The sequence below is a fragment of the Polypterus senegalus genome, chromosome 17 (genome assembly GCF_016835505.1).
Source record: "Polypterus senegalus isolate Bchr_013 chromosome 17, ASM1683550v1, whole genome shotgun sequence".
Taxonomy (NCBI): domain Eukaryota; kingdom Metazoa; phylum Chordata; class Cladistia; order Polypteriformes; family Polypteridae; genus Polypterus; species Polypterus senegalus.
Window position 1 is genome coordinate 3,731,293 of NC_053170.1, and position 17,926 is coordinate 3,749,218.

At 41.8% G+C, this 17,926-nt stretch overlaps 1 protein-coding gene across 1 annotated transcript; it reads left to right on the forward strand.

The window, feature by feature from the left end:
• The first annotated feature begins 6,969 nt into the window (after window positions 1-6,969).
• LOC120518001 (interferon a3-like) lies at window positions 6,970-17,926 on the forward strand. The gene is made up of 5 exons (XM_039740548.1): window positions 6,970-7,107; window positions 10,300-10,374; window positions 10,616-10,762; window positions 12,485-12,562; window positions 17,828-17,926. Exons 1-5 carry the CDS (start codon window positions 6,970-6,972, stop codon window positions 17,924-17,926), a joined length of 537 nt encoding a protein of 178 aa, XP_039596482.1.

A 17,926-nucleotide genomic window follows, 5' to 3' on the forward strand; every position in this document is an offset into this window, starting at 1 on the left:
AAACACAAGACTAAAAACTTGAAAATAATAGATAGATAGATAGATAGATAGATAGATAGATAGATAGATAGATAGATAGATAGATATTATCTATCTATCTATCTATATATATATATTGTGGAGCCGACCCGGACACAGACAGGCGGACATGTTGTTGAATCACCACCACACGTATTTATTTACAATATTTACAAATCAAAGTCCAAAAGTGCACAACCAAACCCCAAAACACACAGTCCTGGCCACTCAATGCCTTCTTCTCGGGCCTCCTCCTCCGCCGCCCGCCTCCGCCTCCGCCTCCGCCTCCGCCTCCGCCTCCGCCTCCGCCGCCTCCACTCTCCTCTCTTGCCTCGTCCTGCTTCCACCCGACTCCAGCGCTGAATGAATGGAGATGGCCCCTTTTATGCAGTCCCCGGATGAGCCCCAGGTGTTCCCAGCGTTCCTCCCTTGGCCACGCCCCAGCGTGGCGGAAGTGCCGGCTGTCCTCCCGGCAGCTCTCCGGGTGCCGTCCTAAATCTTCCCCCCGGCACTTCCTGGTGTGGCGGAAGTGCTGGGATAACAGGTCCCCAAGGCATTGGGGCGCCTCCTGGCGGTGACCACGGGCCCCTACAGGGTGGAGCTTCCATGCCCTGTACCCGTGGCCCCCAGAGCAACCAGGAAGGCGGCCCCCACGTGATCCAGGGTGGGCTTTGACCATCTTCCGGTCCCTCACGGCGTCCCGGCCGGGTCGTTGCCCCTGGCATCCCTGACATATATATATATATATATATATATATATATATATATATATATATATATATTGTATATATATATATATATATATATATATATATATACTGTATATATAAATGTTTTTTAAAAAGTATGCTTATATTAAGTTAAAACGTGTACTAAAAAGTAAAAAATAAGTCTGTCATACATACAATACAATATAATACAATTTATTTTTGTATAGCCTAAAATCACACAAGGTGTGCCGCAATGGGCTTTAATAGACCCTGCCTCTTGATAGCCCCCTAGAAGACAAGGAAAAACTCCAAAAAAAAAAAACCTTGTAGGGAAAAAATGGAAGAAACCTCGGGAAAGGCAGTTCAAAGAGAGACCCCTTTCCAGGTAGGTTAGGCGTGCAGTGGGTGTCAAAAAGAAAATGGGGGGTGAATACAATACAATACACAGAACAGAACAAATCTTCAATACAGCATAAAAATGAACATTTTTGAAGTATGTAGCAGAATTTAACAATGGATGACATCACATAATAAGATTTGGATATTTTTAGAGTCCTGGAGACCTCATCCTTCAAGCTGCCTCCCCCATTTGGCCATTCCACAGCTGAAACAGTGCTGGGCCAGCCAATCCGATGAAAAGACCCCTCTTTCCCATGATCCCAGTAAACCTCCATCAGGGATGACTTTACCATAGGCAGGCAAGGAACGTGGCAGGTGGGCCATGGCACCAAGTGCCACATTTGAGTACCGAGAAGAGAAACCGAATAGGTGAGGGTTAATAACAAATTATAACTGTCATGTTAGTTATGTTTTAGTGCTAATGACAGTCTGTACAGTAAATCAGCAGCTCTAGTCAGGATATCCTAAAGTGAAGTCGTGAGTCTTCAGCCGGGATTTAAAAGCTGAGACCGAAGGGGCATCTCTTATTGTAGCAGGCAGACCACTCCACAGTTTAGGGGTCCTGTAACTAAAACCTCGACCTCCGCCTGTTATTTTATTAATCCTTTGAATCATAAGCAGACCGGCATCTTGAAATCTTAATGATCTCATACATCCATTATCCAACCCACTATAACCTAACTACAGGGTCACGGGGGTCTGCTGGAGCCAATCCCAGCCAATACAGGGTGCAAGGCAGGAAACAAACCCTGGGCAGGGTGCCAGCCCACCGCAGGGCACACACACACAGGACAATTTAGGATCGCCACTGCACCAAACCTGCATGTCTTTGGACTGTGGGAGGAAACCCACGCAGACACGGGGAGAACATGCAAACTCCACACAGGGAGGACCTGGGAAGCAAACCCAGGTCTCCTAACTGCAAGGCAGCAGCGCTACCCACTGCGCCACCGTGCCACCCCGCTCATACATCACATGTAAAATAAAAGCAAGGGCGCTATTCATCAATCAATAAAATCTTAGCTTTTATTTTACGAGTGATGTATGAAAGACTTATTTTTTACTTTTTTGCAGACTTTTTAAGTTAATATAAGCATGTTTTTTTTAAAAAAGTATTTATATATATATTTTATTATTAAGGAACATTACAAAAGTCAAAGCTCTTTTAATATGGCAAGATACAGAGAAATCAATTCACACTTTTGTGATTTGTGACAGGCGGGTACCAGCAAGAGTGAAAGGGAAGGTCTACAGGATGGTAGCAAGACCAGCTGTGTTATATGGGCTGGAGACGGTGGCACAGGTGGCAGAGTTAAAGATTCTAAGATTTGCATTGGGTGTGATGAGGATGGACAGGATTAGAAATGAGGACATTAGAGGGTCAGCTCAAAGTCAGAGAGGCGAGATGGCGTTGGTTTGGACATGTGCAGAGGAGAGATGAGGGGTATATTGGGAGAAGGGTACTAAGAAGGTAGAACGGCCTAAGAGGAGGTTTATGGATGTGGTGAGAGAGGATATGCAGGTGATGGGTGTGACAGAACAAAATGACGAGGACAGAAAGATATGGAAGAAGACGATCTGCTGTGGCGACCACTAACAGGCGCAGCCGAAAGAAGACGTTTTTAGTCAACTAGATCACTGGAATGCACTCCTAACAGGACTATCTAAGAAAGACGTCAAACTGTCACAGCGAGTTTAGAGTTTTAACCAGAAAAAAGAAAATCTGAGCACGACCTCGCCAGTCTTACCGTCGTCACACTGGTTACCCGGGTGCTTAAATATTGACTTGAAAGTGCTATTAATAGTAGGTAAAGCCTTCTTCTCTGCGGTGGCATTTTTCACCATCATCTCCTGATCAAAGTCCTGCGCAGCTGCCTGTGATTTTGAAATGACTCCGGACATGTTAATGTCAATGAGACGCACTGCGTGAAATCGCCAAGGAGGACGCTTACAAACAAGGAGGAACACTTTCAGTGCATTTGTGGTAGGTGGAATGCTCATTTGGGGCTGGATGTCTTTTGCTCTTGAACCCCTGCAGATTTTGTTTTTCTCTACAGTATCTCACCCCTGGAGTTTCAACATTTTGCCTCTCCCTGTGCATTTAACTATAGAATCAGACTCAACATTAGAGATTTAAAAGAGAATCTTTAAATGTGGACCTTACTGTTCCTATTACAGTACTTGTATATCTATGTGATGTAAGTGTGTATTGATTTTGTGTCATTTACTGTTTTAATTTGTCAGTCATGTCAGTCCTCATTCAATCTGCTATATCCTAGCACAGGGGTCTGCACAGGGCACAAACAAATCGCAGGCAGGGTGCCAGCCCACCGCAGGGCACACACACACCAAGCCCAATTTAGGATCGCCAATGCACCTAACCTGCATGTATTTGGACTGTAGGAGGAAACTCACGCAGAGAACATGCAAACTCCATGCAGGGAGGACCCACGAAGCAAACCCAGGTCTCCTCACTGCGAGGCAGCAGCGCTACCACTGTGCCACCGTGCCGCCCTCGTCTCAAAGCCCTGTAGGTAATTCTGTTGACATCACAGCCTGGTCCATCAACTGTGGACCTTCTATAGATGTGTGTGTGAATTTCCTAATCCATCCAATCACTTGATCTGACCACAGGTGGACTCCAAAAAAGGTGTAGAAACATCTCAATGACGTTGAATAAAATGGGAGGAACCTGTGGAATAGCAAAGGGTCTGAATACTTGAGACATTTGGAAATTTAAATTTTTCATTTGTAAAACATTTGGTCAAATTGATGTATTGAGTGTTGCAGTTTAATGTCATTCCATACCAAAAAGAGGATGGCAAATACACATAAAGTCCGTCATCCAGAAACACCTTGGGACACTGTTATTCGACGTGTTGCAGCTTCACAACAACGTTCCATCCCGGAAATCCCCAAAATCCAAGGCTGCTGTCAGGGAATGTGGCTTCACAGAGCGTAACCATCCACCGGCAGTCCAGACCTGGCTTGAACCCAGCAATTATGTTCTCTTTTGAAATTCCTAAATGGACGCTACTTCCTGATGATGGGGACCTCAAGGAGGGAATACCGGGATGGCTGAAGCACCAAGATGAATCTCTCTGTTCTGAAAGGGTTAAATCACCAGGGGCAATGTGGACCAAGTGCATTGAAGTCAAGGGGGATCACTCTGTAAAGAAATGAGGCGAGTTTGATCATCAGATTTGATTCTCTTAGTCGGGCAGATAAAGTATTGAAAGCCCCTCATTTATTGTGGCATTCATGCATGCCTGGGGACCACCTTCAGGATTCATTGGACAAGACGGGGTGCTGGTGCTAACCGTTACTTCTCTCTACACCACAGGTCCAAGAAGACGTCCCACGACAACTCGTCGCTACCACTGGGCCACCCTACCGCCCACAGTGTGTCATTTATTCATTATCATCTAAGGAATTGGGGGGACCACCTCTGCGTACTTTTCTCCATCTGAAGATTTCTCTGCTACGCGACCTGCCAAGGATGAGCTCTAGGAGGTGACAGCACTGGGCTGCCTTCAGCCACCTTTACAGCGGCGCATCCCAAAGATACACTTTTTACATAATTATAATTATACATTATACTAAAGGGAAGTGCCACGGAGAGGCCTTCACTCTCTACCGTTGCCATTTAAAATAAATCACCTTTATTCATTTTTCATTTATGCTCCCAGGTTGTTTCAACAAGCACCCCCACTGACCACATCGTGGCCCCAGGAACTTTAAATTGTGATTTGTGGATAAAAAAAACTACTTGGAAAGAGGAACTGAACAGAAAGGCTGAAAATGAAGAAAAAAAATAGATAAGGGGCAATGGAACAATTTTTATTTATTCTCAGGAAATATTCATCAAAGTTTCGTTTATGTTACATGCACTCAATCGAAAACACCACCAAGCTGTGCTCCTGTGGGGACACATGTTCGAGTGACAGTGACGCTGGAATTCACCCTCTGCGTCGGGCTGAGGTCCGTGTCACCACCACGGCTAACGGAAGGGACTACCCAGCGATTAAGGCCACGTCTTCAGTATCTGCTGCTAAAGAAATGGGGGCGGAGGGGGGTCCTCCATTACAGTTTGCATCCAGTGTCATCCATTAGTGTGAAATGCAGGGAATGGAAACGCAGTTTATTTTTTAAAGTAAAAGCCTCATCAATCCTATACTACTACTAATCATAATAACAATAATATTAATAATAAGGAAAATATTAAAGGAAAGAAGATAGATAGATAGATAGATAGATAGATAGATAGATAGATAGATAGATAGATAGATAGAGTGAAAGGCACTATATAATAGATAGATAGATAGATACTTTATTAATCCCAAGGGGAAATTCACATAATCCAGCAGCAGTATACTGATACAAAGAAACAATATGAAATTAAATAGTAATAAAAATGAAAAAAATTCAAATAAAATTAATGTTAGCATTTACTCCCCCGGGCGGAATTGAAGCGTCGCTCTGCCACAGATGTTAAACTGTCCAACTTTAATCCTACAATAGATTTAATTTAATACAATTTATTTTAATATTTAATTTAATTAATTTAATTTAATACAATAGAGCCTGCCTTCTTAACAAGTTTGTCCAGGCGTGAGGCGTCTTTAAGATTAAAGACTCAAATGTTTGGCTGTATACCTTCATCATGTGTGCCCAAAGAATTTCACCTACAATTCAACTTAGCACTCATTGGATCTGTCCGGTACAACACAAAGAATCTCCTTCTCTGGTTTTTCTTGAACTCCTGCTCTCCACCATACATTCCCTTAAACAATAAGTGACACACCTGATGAAGGTATGAAGCTGAAAAGTTTACTCTTCAACCTTCTTTCTTTTTTAGGGTGAAAATCAACTTTAACTTTTAGCTTTGCAGATACACATTGACGCAGCTTTACACAAACTCTACTGTATACAGTATATGGCAGATTGATAGACTATAAAGGCCCTATATAATAGATAGATAGATAGAGTGAAAGGCACTATATAATAGATAGATAGATAGATAGATAGATAGATAGATAGATATGAAAGGCACTATATAATAGATAGATAGATCGACATAGTGAAAGGCACTATATAATAGATAGATAGATAGATAGATAGATAGATAGATAGATAGATAGATAGATAGATAGATAGATAGATAGATAGATAGATATGTTATAGTGCCTATCATTACCTGTTATATAGTGTCTCTATCTAAGAGACGCAGCGGGAGCATCTTCTAGTGCTTCTACACAGACAAGCATTTGAACTTAAATCTTGTGTAAGTAAATAAAATGATCGATCAATCTGTCTTTTATATAATGTTTGTGACTATCTATCTATCTATCTATCTAATCAGTCATATTGTGTACCATGCATCTTTTGCTAAGTGGCGCTGTGCGCACGCTGAACGTAACTGATTCAAATTAAAAGTGCCTTTTATCAACGATATTTACTTAATTTTTTTCGGTTTCACGTAATGAAAAGTAAAATGTTCACTTTATTTATAAGAGAAGAGCAACGGTTCCAGCGAAGAGCAATAACCGCATTCCAGCATGGAATTCCGCGTAATCCACTGAGGGGTGCAGATGCGAGCGCCTAACCTGGCGGGTAATCCTTTCTGCTTTTCGTTTTCTTTACATCATCGCTAATCGGAGTGTAAAAGCGCAGACGATGGGAGGCATGGCAGTGACTGCGGGAACGTCGTTTTGCACGAATCAAGCTGAACACCGCTCTCGAACCCTGAAACTTTACGGACTTATCGACGGAACCTGATCGATTCGGCGTTTACCCTCCAAGCTCTCTGTTGTTCGCGAATTCCCACAAGAGGGTGCTAAAAATGCAACAAGTACGATCGTGGAGTTTCTGCTTGGCGCTCTTGGTCTGCTGTCAGAGCGTCTGTTTCGGCTGCAAGTGGATCCAGGGCGGCGAGTACAAAATGAAGAGCAACTTCACCCTCACACTTCTCCGGGCGATGGTACGTTTTGGCGTTTTCTTTCGGTTCTGTTTGATAACAAAAATGTTTATAGTAACGTGGTAAATGAAGGGCTTTCAGCATAAGAGAAGCGATATGTAAAGAAAATGCATTATTATTATTATTATTATTATTATTATTATTATTATTATTATTATTATTATTATTATTATTATAGAAGAAAGAACCGCAGTGCTTAGACCCCGATTCGAGACAACAAACCACGGGGCTTTCTATGAGAACGTTTCATTTTATTTTCGTGTTCGCGATGCAGCCGCATATTCTTTCCAAGTCAATTCCCGTGTTAATTTAGAGACAGATAACTTTGTTCTGCATTGTATAGCGGTGATGCTTCACAAATCGTTTCGAATTCATCATTGGAATAGTGTTTGCGACGCTTTGTTAATCGGGACCACGTCCCTCCTAAATCCCAGCGGGACGCTTTTTGGTGTGACTGGCGTCCCTAAATTCGTGCAGCGTGTGCGTTTGTGTGTACGAGATCGGATGGCATCCCTGCCAGTGCTGTTTCCAGTCTTATTCCTATAGAACTGGTGGATTAGTTTTGAGTCTCTGGACTTGAAAAACAGAATAAAAGGTGAGTGGACGGGATTAAAGTTAAGTTTACGTTTGTTTTACTCAAAATATTATTTCACCGGTTCTGGTTACTCTTTTAATGAATTATAATACATTTTAGTGACTCAACAAACTCAAAGTTAACCCTTGCGTGTGTCATTTTGTTAAAAATCTGTACAATCACTTTATTGGACGACGTCTGCTATTGAAAGGTGCTATGCGAAATATTTTTTAAATTTTGTTTTAAAGCAGCGACTTTGTTCTCAAACATTAACGCACGTTGCAGTTTGAAAGAGTGTTCATAAATGCGATATGTAAATCGAAACGCATATTTGACGTAACATTATTGCTTTGCTCTTTAATAATTTAAAGGAAATACAATACAATACAATTTATTTTTGTATAGCCCAAAATCATACAAGGAGGGCCGCAACGGGCTTTTACAGACCCTGCCTCTTGACAGTCCCCCAGCCTTGACTCTCTAAGAAGACAAGGAAAAACTCCCAAAAAAAACCCTAGTAGGGAAAAAATGGAAGAATCCTTGGGAATGGGGGAAGAGACCCCTTTCCAGGTAGGTTGGGCGTGCAGTGGGTGTCAAAAAGACCCATCCCTCTATTTTCCGAACACATGGGTCTGCTGGAGCCAATCCCGGCCAACACAGGGCACAAGGCAGGGCGCCAACCCGCAAGACACGCACCAATTTAGAATCGCCAACCCATCTAACCTACGTATCTTTGGACTGTGGGAGGAAACCCACGCAGACACGGAGAGACTATACAAACTCCACGCAGGGAGGACCTGGGATCTACTTACTGCGAGGCAGCGGAGCTACCACTGCGCCACCGTGCCGCCTTTAAAGGAAATGGTGATGGTGATAATTTAAAGTTGTAATCGCTTTGTTTTTAATTTTTTTTTTAAATGTCGAAGCATGCCCTGGTGAGCCCAAATGGAAGGAACTGACACTATTCGTATAAAGTGTGACCAAAGACAAGGTGTTAAATATTACAAATGCCCCAGACCTTTTCTGAGTGCAGGGCCGGTGCCATGCACGTTTTTTCCGCCATTCAGTATAACTTTACTGTAGACCTGAGGTGACCCACTAGATTCTCACACAATCCTTATTGCAATCCAGGATTCACAACACCAAAATCCCATTATACAGTCTATCTGAAGAGCAATGGGAAAATAATAAGTTACATAAATAATACATCACATGTTGAAACGCGAGAAAATTAAACGCATTAGCTAAAACATTCAAAAACAGCATTAAACACAAAATGCATACATTCTTTACCGCTCCTGTTTGAAAAAAGAACCTTTTAATTGAGGTCGGCGATTGTGAAACAATGCGAAGCGGATCTCAGCTGTTCGTCTTGTCCTGCACAAGTGGACGATTTAGCACCGGCTTCCCCGCGAACTTGTGGTGCAGCAGAGGACGAGGCAGCGGCTGTTCATTCCCTCATATAGCTCAGCTGCATGCTTTCGGGGTGCAGTATTCACTTAATGAAACATCTCAGGACAACTCTATTCCCAGTCCGACATTTTTGCTAATTTTAAGAAAACAAAAAAGAAACAATTTTACAGCAACGGTTTCATAAAAGCAGTGTTAATGTTATTGCGCCGTCGTTTGGAATGACAAATGCAAAACATTTTATAACTGATGCACCATCTGTTGAAATGAAAGGGCATAGAAAGCAGATGGACACACGTAAACGTGTTCTTTTATTAAGAAAGAAAGGATTAGGCACCGGGTTACCCCCGAAATGTTCGGTGCAGAAGAGTTAGAGGGAGCTAAATTCTCTCCCGGCCTCGCCTTGAACAGCCCTGTGCGCTGGCGCGATCCCCCATCCCTCCCAAATCCGCGCCACTACCCCTACACCAAAGCTCCACAGTGCTATGGTATCATCACAATTAGGAAAAAAATCAGATTTAGTCGTGTTCAGACAAGCTCCTTAGCCAAGCGTGCATGCCAAATGTCTGAACCTGCGGCTCTTATACTGAGCAGGATTGCAACACCGTCATATCACAACGGTCTAAACCCAGGGCTATCTTACCAGCATTATAGGCCCCCAGGCAAACTGAAATTGGGGCGCTGAGAACCCTGTTTGGATAGCAAAACAGAAACATACAGATGGGTCCCTGTGCTCATGGTCCCCCCGGCCAATGCCCATTGTGCCCATACGTTAAAATGGCCCTGTCTAAACCCAGGGATCAAAAGTGCCTGAGTAGTTTCAGATTTTTTGCTAAGTTAAAAAGAGAGAATTTAACAAAATGTTATGAAATGACATAATCGGCACTTACTGACTTCTGAACATCGGGAAACTGAACGCCAATAACGCAGATATCAAGTCTGAAGTGCACCTGCGCCGTTTTGATTTTCAGAAGCTCACAGTAAGGCAACATATGAAACCTTTAAGAAACTATTTTTAAACATTTTTCACATTAAAATAGAATTAAATAAGGAATTGAATATGTAGTTTCCAATGTTCATACTTAGCTGTCATTTTTTTTTAATCAGAAAATATTTTTTGTTGCATGAAAATGCCGCCACTTCCGAAGGTCGCCTATTGCCTCACGCCACGAGCCGACATTGTCTTACTGTCATTCTTTTTTTTTCTGCAGGTAAAAGACGTCATGGAAATAGAAACTGAAACTGCTATTCCAGAAGAGATTTTCAAGTTACACAACACATCAGAGGTACAGTCCTGTTGCTAACTTCAAAAAATAAAATTGCAAAGGTGAAGAGGCTTCAGGTTCATTTATGATAAGTGTTCCCCAAAAATGCGATTTGTACCGAAAAAAAATTAACGTTTATTGCTAATTGTTGACCGAGAATTTGTTCGCACATTGATATTTTCTGTTTATCTTTTTACTCTGTAAAAAAGTTCTTTGCATTCTTTCTGTTTCAACATTTCTTATATTTCTGTTCCATTTTCAGATTGACAGAAAAATTAAGATTCTTCAGAAAACCTCAGAGAACTTTGTGATGATTTTTAGGCTGGCGGAAAACACAACCTGGGAAGAGACGCGGCGACAGCATCTTCTAGTGCTTCTGCACAGACAGGCGTTTGAACTTAAATCTTGTGTAAGGGAATAAAATGATCGATCAATCTGTCTTTTATATAATGTCTGATGTGACTATCTGACAATCTACCTATCATTATAAACAAATTGTAGCGCTTTTTATATTGATCTCTAGCCATTGTTATAAAAGTATATGGCATCTTTCACATCTATCTATATATTTATCTATCTGTCTATCCACCGTATTTCCCCGAAAATAAGAGTGGGTCTTATATTAATTTTTACTCCAAAAGATGCACTAGGGCTTATTTTCAGGGGATGTCTTAAATTTATTCGTGTACAAAAATCTACAGTTATTCAAATACTGTCATGTCATCTTCTTCTGGAATATCGTCATAACTCTCCACATTCAAACCCTGAATTCCAGCCTGAATTTCTTGCGACTCCATGCAGGCATTTTGAGGGTAAAATGAGCGTGCTTCGATGTTTGATGGTATCTATCTATCTATTATATAGTGCCTTTCATATCTATCTATTTATCTAATATATAGTGCCTTTCACATCTATCTATTATATAGTGCCTTTCATATCTATCTATTTATCTAATATATAGTGCCTTTCACATCTATCTATGTATTACATAGTGCCTTTCACATTTATCTATCTATCTATCTATCTATCTATCTATCTATCTATCTATCTATCTATCTATCTATCTATCTATCTATCTATTATATAGTGCCTTTCATATCTATCTATTTATATAATATATAGTGCCTTTCACATCTATCTATGTATTACATAGTGCCTTTGACTCTATCTATCTATCTATCTATCTATCTATCTATCTATCTATCTATTATATAGTGCCTTTCACTCTATCTATCTATCTATCTATCTATCTATCTATCTATCTATCTATCTATCTATTATATAGTGCCTTTCACTCTATCTATCTATCTATCTATCTATCTATCTATCTATCTATCTATCTATCTATTATATAGTGCCTTTCATATCTATCTATCTATTATATATAGTGCCTTTCATATCTATCTATCTGTCATATAGTGTCTTTCATATCTATGTGTCTATCATATAGTGACTTTCATATCTTTCTATCGGTCTGGTACGCAGCTCCGTTCTACGATGGACAGACAAAATGGACCGGCTGGCCACATTCACTTTCAGACCCACACAGAACCCCTTTGTAGATACCAGTCACGCTTTTTAGCACAAATTTGGGATGTAAACTGGAGCACCTGGAAAACACCTCCATGGACACAATGTGGTGACACAGACAGGCAGAGACCGGGCCAGGATGTGAACAGTGCACTGTGGATTGTGTGGCTGCCTTACAGTCCGAAGGTTATTGTCTGATCTCCCTGTGTCGGCTTGGTTTTATCTTGGCTTTCTTGTTTCCTTCCACATCCCAAAGGAGGTCAGATGAACTGATAACTCTGAAGTGGGGGTACATCTGAACTGGGGTCGGGATTGCTTCCACCCAACAGCTCCCTGTAAACTCTTTACACGTTTAGAATGCAAGTTAATTGATTTGTAATGTCCATTTATTTCCACCAGGGGGCAGACTGAAATGACAATTACAGGCACCTTAGACACACTTTTTATTGGACCATTACAGTCAAATTGTTACAGAACTGGAAGGATTTCCGAAACCAACTGGGTGGACCTTTGTGGCATTTGGGGAACCAGTAGGAAGCACGTGGGTTCTGGTCATTCCCTACCACCTCATCTGTTATTTGCTGTCTCTTTTATTTTACAGCTGAAACCAGTAGCCTGCCCGGAGTGCTCCCAGCTGAGGACATACTTCAGGAGCCTCAAACAGTTGTTAGAAAGACACGTAAGTCACCAACATTTCCTCTTTTTGCCTTTACTGACAGTTTAAGAGAAAAGCACATGTCCGCCCATGCAGTCTCATTTTTCAATTACATTTTTATTTAAGGATGTTGTGGTCACACAGTGGTCAGCACTGCAGCCTCATTGCTTGAACAACCAAGGTTCAAATCTCCACCTTCCCGCCATCTTTATGAAGTTGGCACACTTGTCATATATATATATGTATGTGTGTGCCTTTCTTTTTTCTGGGTAGTGCAGGTTAGGTGAACCCCATCCATCCATTATCCTACCCGCTATATCCTAACATAGGGTCACAGGGGTCTGCCGGAGCCAATCCATCAAGGCAGGAACAAATTCGCCAGCCCACCGCAGAGCGCGCGCACACACACACACACCAAGCACACATCAGGGACAATTTAGGATCACCAATGCACTTAACCTACATGTCTTCGGACTGAGGGAGGAAACCCACGCAGACACGGGGAGGACATGCAAACTCCACACAGGGAAGACCCAAGATGGCAACCCAGGTCTCCTTACTGCAAGCCTGCAGCGCTACCAGACCGCCCGTTAGGTGAACTGGTGCCTTGAAACTGGCCGAGTGTGAGTGTTTGTGTGTGCCATGCAGTGGGCTGGTGTCCATCTGGAATCCCACCCAGCATTGTGTGTCCTGGCTTTGTGTAGTTCTCAGTGCTGGATTTTGTTCTGTATCTCTTTTGCGCTCCGTGCTTTTCTCCTTTTAGTTAAATGTCCTTCCTTTTGTGATTACTTTGTTAGTTGCCTTTTGTTAAGGTGTCGTTTTTTTGTTAATTTAAATATTGTCGCCATAGGAATTTCTCCTGAACGCTTTGAAATTACTGCAGTTTTTTAATGTCTGGCACTGCTTGGACTCACCATTACGTTAAAACCTCACATATGATATACCATTGGACTCCTCTTGATGTCTAGTTATGCCAGATATCGAGCTTTCTGCGTCTCCCTCCTATTCTTGGCCCTCTAGACCCAAAAAACCCTCAGTGATCAAAGGATGGTGGCCACAGCTTAGTGGTCATTTGACAACATTCGCTTTCCCCATCTTTCCCATTGCAGGATGAAACGGTGGGGGCCCCCTAGTGGCCACAGGGCCCTATGCAACTTCTAGGTATATCACAATACAGGGTGTCTCAAAAGTCACTATACACTTTTAATAAATTCCTAAACATTACACAAGAAACTGAGCTTATTAATATTTCTAGCATCAACAAAGGAGTTGTTGCAGTTTTACTTGCTAGGTTTGCCATCACGTTCCAGCGCCTCGAAGACTAGTTGTATACCTCCACATGAGCGCCTCCATTTTCGACAACTTTCAGCCACCTTTGGACGTGAGCCTCTCTGACGTATTGGCAGCATTTCTTCCCCGACCTCGCTGCCGGCCGTGTGGATTCTTTCCCCAAGCTGTGACAGGTTACGGGGCTTAGTGGCATACACCTTGCTTTTGATATCACTGAAAAAAACATAACCTCCATTCAACTTAAAATAATTGAGGTAATGATTCACACTTAATATTTTCAATCTGAACCAATGTAATTCTTTTTATCTTATTGAACCCACAATTTTTAAATTGAGGGAAATCACTTCGAGTGATTGGGTGCAATTCACTTGTTTTATCCAACCATCCATTTTCTAGCCCGCTGAATCCGAATACAGGGTCACGGGGGTCTGCTGGAGCCAATCCCAGCCAACACAGGGCACAAGGCAGGAACCAATCCAGGGCAGAGTGCCAACCCACCGCAGGACACACACAAACACACTCACACACCAAGCACACACTAGGGCCAATTTAGAATCACCAATCCACCTAACCTGCATGTCTTTGGATTGTGGGAGGAAACCCACGCAGACACGGGGAGAACATGGAAACTCCACGCAGGGAGGACCCGGGAAGCTAACCCGGGTCCCCTAACTGCGAGGCAGCAGTGCTACCACTGCGCCACCGTGCCGCCCTCACTTGTTTTATACTGAAGTAAATCTATTTTTTAAGTTGTTACAATTTAAAATGGTTTATTAGTCGTAACCTGTTTTTATGCCATTAGAAATATGAACATAACACATTCCGTTGATATTGACTCTGCAGCTCGAGGTTTCTTGACTTTCTCATCACAAATTATTTTTACCCGTTCAGCTAAGGTATTAGTAGCGGCTGGAGTTACTTGAATATTTGAGGAAGTATGTGTTCCGAGTTTTCTTTTGAAAAATTTGAAATGTTTTTTGCATATCTATCAATCACTATTATAGTACCTTTCAATAGCTATACTTATATAGTGCCTTTCACTGTCTATTCACGTTTACTTATTTGGCTGATGCCTTTATCCAAGGTGATTTACAACATTTGTCATACAATTGATTCAATTTCTTTTTGGTTTTCCAATTGGAGGGCAGGACAGTCATGTGATTTGCTCAGGATCAAGAGATATCAGCAGCGGGATTTGAACCCACAACCTCACAGTTTGAAATCCAAAGCCCTAAGCACTATGCCACACTGCCTGCATATCTATCTATCTATCTATCTATCTATCTATCTATCTATCTATCTATCATATAGTGCCCTTCATATCTATCTATCTATCTATCTATCTATCTATCTATCTATCTATCTATCTATCTATCTATCTATCTATCATATAGTGCTCTTCAAATATATCTATCTATCATATAGTGCCTTACAGTTCTATCTATCATATAGTGCCCTTCAAATATATCTATCTATCATATAGTGCCCTTCATATCTATCTGTCTATCTATCTATCTATCTATCTATCTATCTATCTATACATCATATAGTGCCTTACACTTCTATCTATCTATTTATCCATCTATCATATAGTGCCCTTCAAATCTATCTATCTATCATATAGTGCCTTACAGTTCTATCTATCATATAGTGCCTTGCAGTTCTATCTATCTATCATACATACATACATACATACATACATAGGCGGTTTTAGACGAGGGCCAACAGGGGTCAATGCCCCTGTTGAACTGGTCCTGGCCCCTGTTGTGGCCCCTGTACTGAAGACATAAAATTTGAATTAATTGCTTATGGTGATGTTCTGTGCCCCCATGAAAAAATACTGGCCCTACCCTGGCTCCACCCTGGTAAATTTGGTTTGGAACTGCCACTGCATTCCAATGCTGTACTTATTACATTTATTTAAAAATCTAGTGCAAATACACAAGCATTTAGCAGTGTAAATCTGAAATATATACAACAAAAAATTATTAAACATTTCTACAGCTTTCTTGAAAGTATATTTTATTACGAGTTCTTATACTTAAAATTAACAATCGAGAAACAGGGTTACTTACCAGAAATCTTCCGTTATAAAAGTCTGCTGCTGAAAATGACCAGACCTGCATAGCCACGTCCACTCCACTCGGGAAAAGTGTTCTTCTTTTTTGACAGTTGGAAAGCCAGCATGCTGGAAAGATCGACTGGAAGAAAATACAAACGGCCCCTCAAACACAGCAGCACACGAACAACCTAAAATATCAGGTTCACTGAAATAGGATTTTTACGTTTATTCTCTCCACCATAACTTACTTTGGTACAAACATTTTTTTTTTACTTTGATTGAGATCTGAAACCAAATATTTCAAGCTGCAACACTAAATGACTAATCTTAAGTTGCTTGAACGAGAACATTTACGTTGAATGAACAACATCAATGTTAGACTTTTTTCAGTGATTAGCCCCACAAAAAAAGTCATTAGGTGTAAGGTCAGGGGTGTGCGGAGCCCCTTCGACCAATCCATCGGTCAGGAAACTTGAGGTTCAGGAAATCTCTGACTAACCTGGCAAAGTGGGGAGGGAACGCCATGGTTAAGGGAATGATACGCTTCCAAAAACTGCAAAGCCTAAGTTTTTCAATTACGTCTTGTTCAACTAGCTGTTTTACTCCTCTGAAACCTCATCTCTTATTGAGAAAGGTAAACGTTGCAATTTCTATTGGACTGGCTTCACATCTGCTCGTATTTTTATTTTATGCACAAAGTCTTTTGCACTGTTGTTGACTGATGGTGTGAGTGCTGACACTGGTGGCGCTGAGGTAAAGGGCAATGTAGTAATACAGCCATCCATTAATTGCATATTAAGTGCAGCAAATAGATCTGTACCCAGTATAGGTGTTCCTCCCTCTACTATATAAAACTCAGCATCCACACTGTTGCACTGGTAAGTTACAGTCACAGGCAGACATCCAACAACAGGAATTTGTTCTTTTAGGTAACTAACCAGTCGCAGTTTACGAGCTGTATGTGATTCCTTTGCGAAATACGTAGAATAAACCGATTCAGGTCAAATAGAAACAGCTGAACCTGCATCAAGCCTCAGGCTAATTGGAATCACTTCTCTATTTGATACAGTAGTGATGGAGATCTTGTCCGAGGTATTAACATTATTGTTTACTACATGCAACACCGAACTTCATGAACATCTGTATATCTTACACTGCAGCAAACTTTCGCAAAATGACCGTGCTTTTTACATTTACGGCACTCTGCATCTTTAGCAGGGCACCCCGCATGATTAGCTGTGTGTTGCGCTGATCCACTCCTAAAACACGTCTTTTTCTGCATGCCAGTTAACTGTCTTGTTAGTTGTGCCAGCGCTCTGTGTCTTACTGTTACTGCTTTTATGGAGAGGAGTTTTGTCCAATTTTTTGCGTTGTAAGAACAGCGTGCTCACTGTACAGCAGCCCCTTGGCTAAGTGTTTTGGCCTTAGCCGTGGCGTATTCAATCCAGCTTGCGATTGTAATGGCTTTCGACAAAGTTAAATCAGACTCGAGAAGTGGCCATTCTCTGATACGAGAAGAACTATAGTCCTTTCCACAACCTGATCCCGTATCATTTCACCAGTCAGTTCTCCAAACCCCCGTGTCATCCAGAAGATTCAGGCCCTTTGTCTATGCACTATTACTGAAAGGGGCAGATTTGCAATATCCCTTGCCAAAATTCACACAGGTGGTGCTAGGTGGGTTACTGACTGCTGATGCCAGTTGACCACTGGGCCCAAAGAGTGAAAGTATAATGAGCATCAATGACATCAAAAGAACTTTTCAAAGATGGCCTGTGGAGACGGAGCAATGGTGCCAGCAACTGTTTGGATCGTCCTTTGGCCGAGCTGTTTTGAGTCTGGTCTGCCATCACTGCCAGTGATCATCTTTCCAATGTTGAGTCTCTGGTTAAAACCCCTCCTTCACACCAACTCAACCTTTCATTCTTTTATTTCAGGGGTACTCGGCGAAAACCTGGGAGTTCCTCGCAAAGCAGGCGCTGAAGGTCACAATACGGATGGACCTGCTGTCAGCTCAGATCCTGTCACAGCTTTAA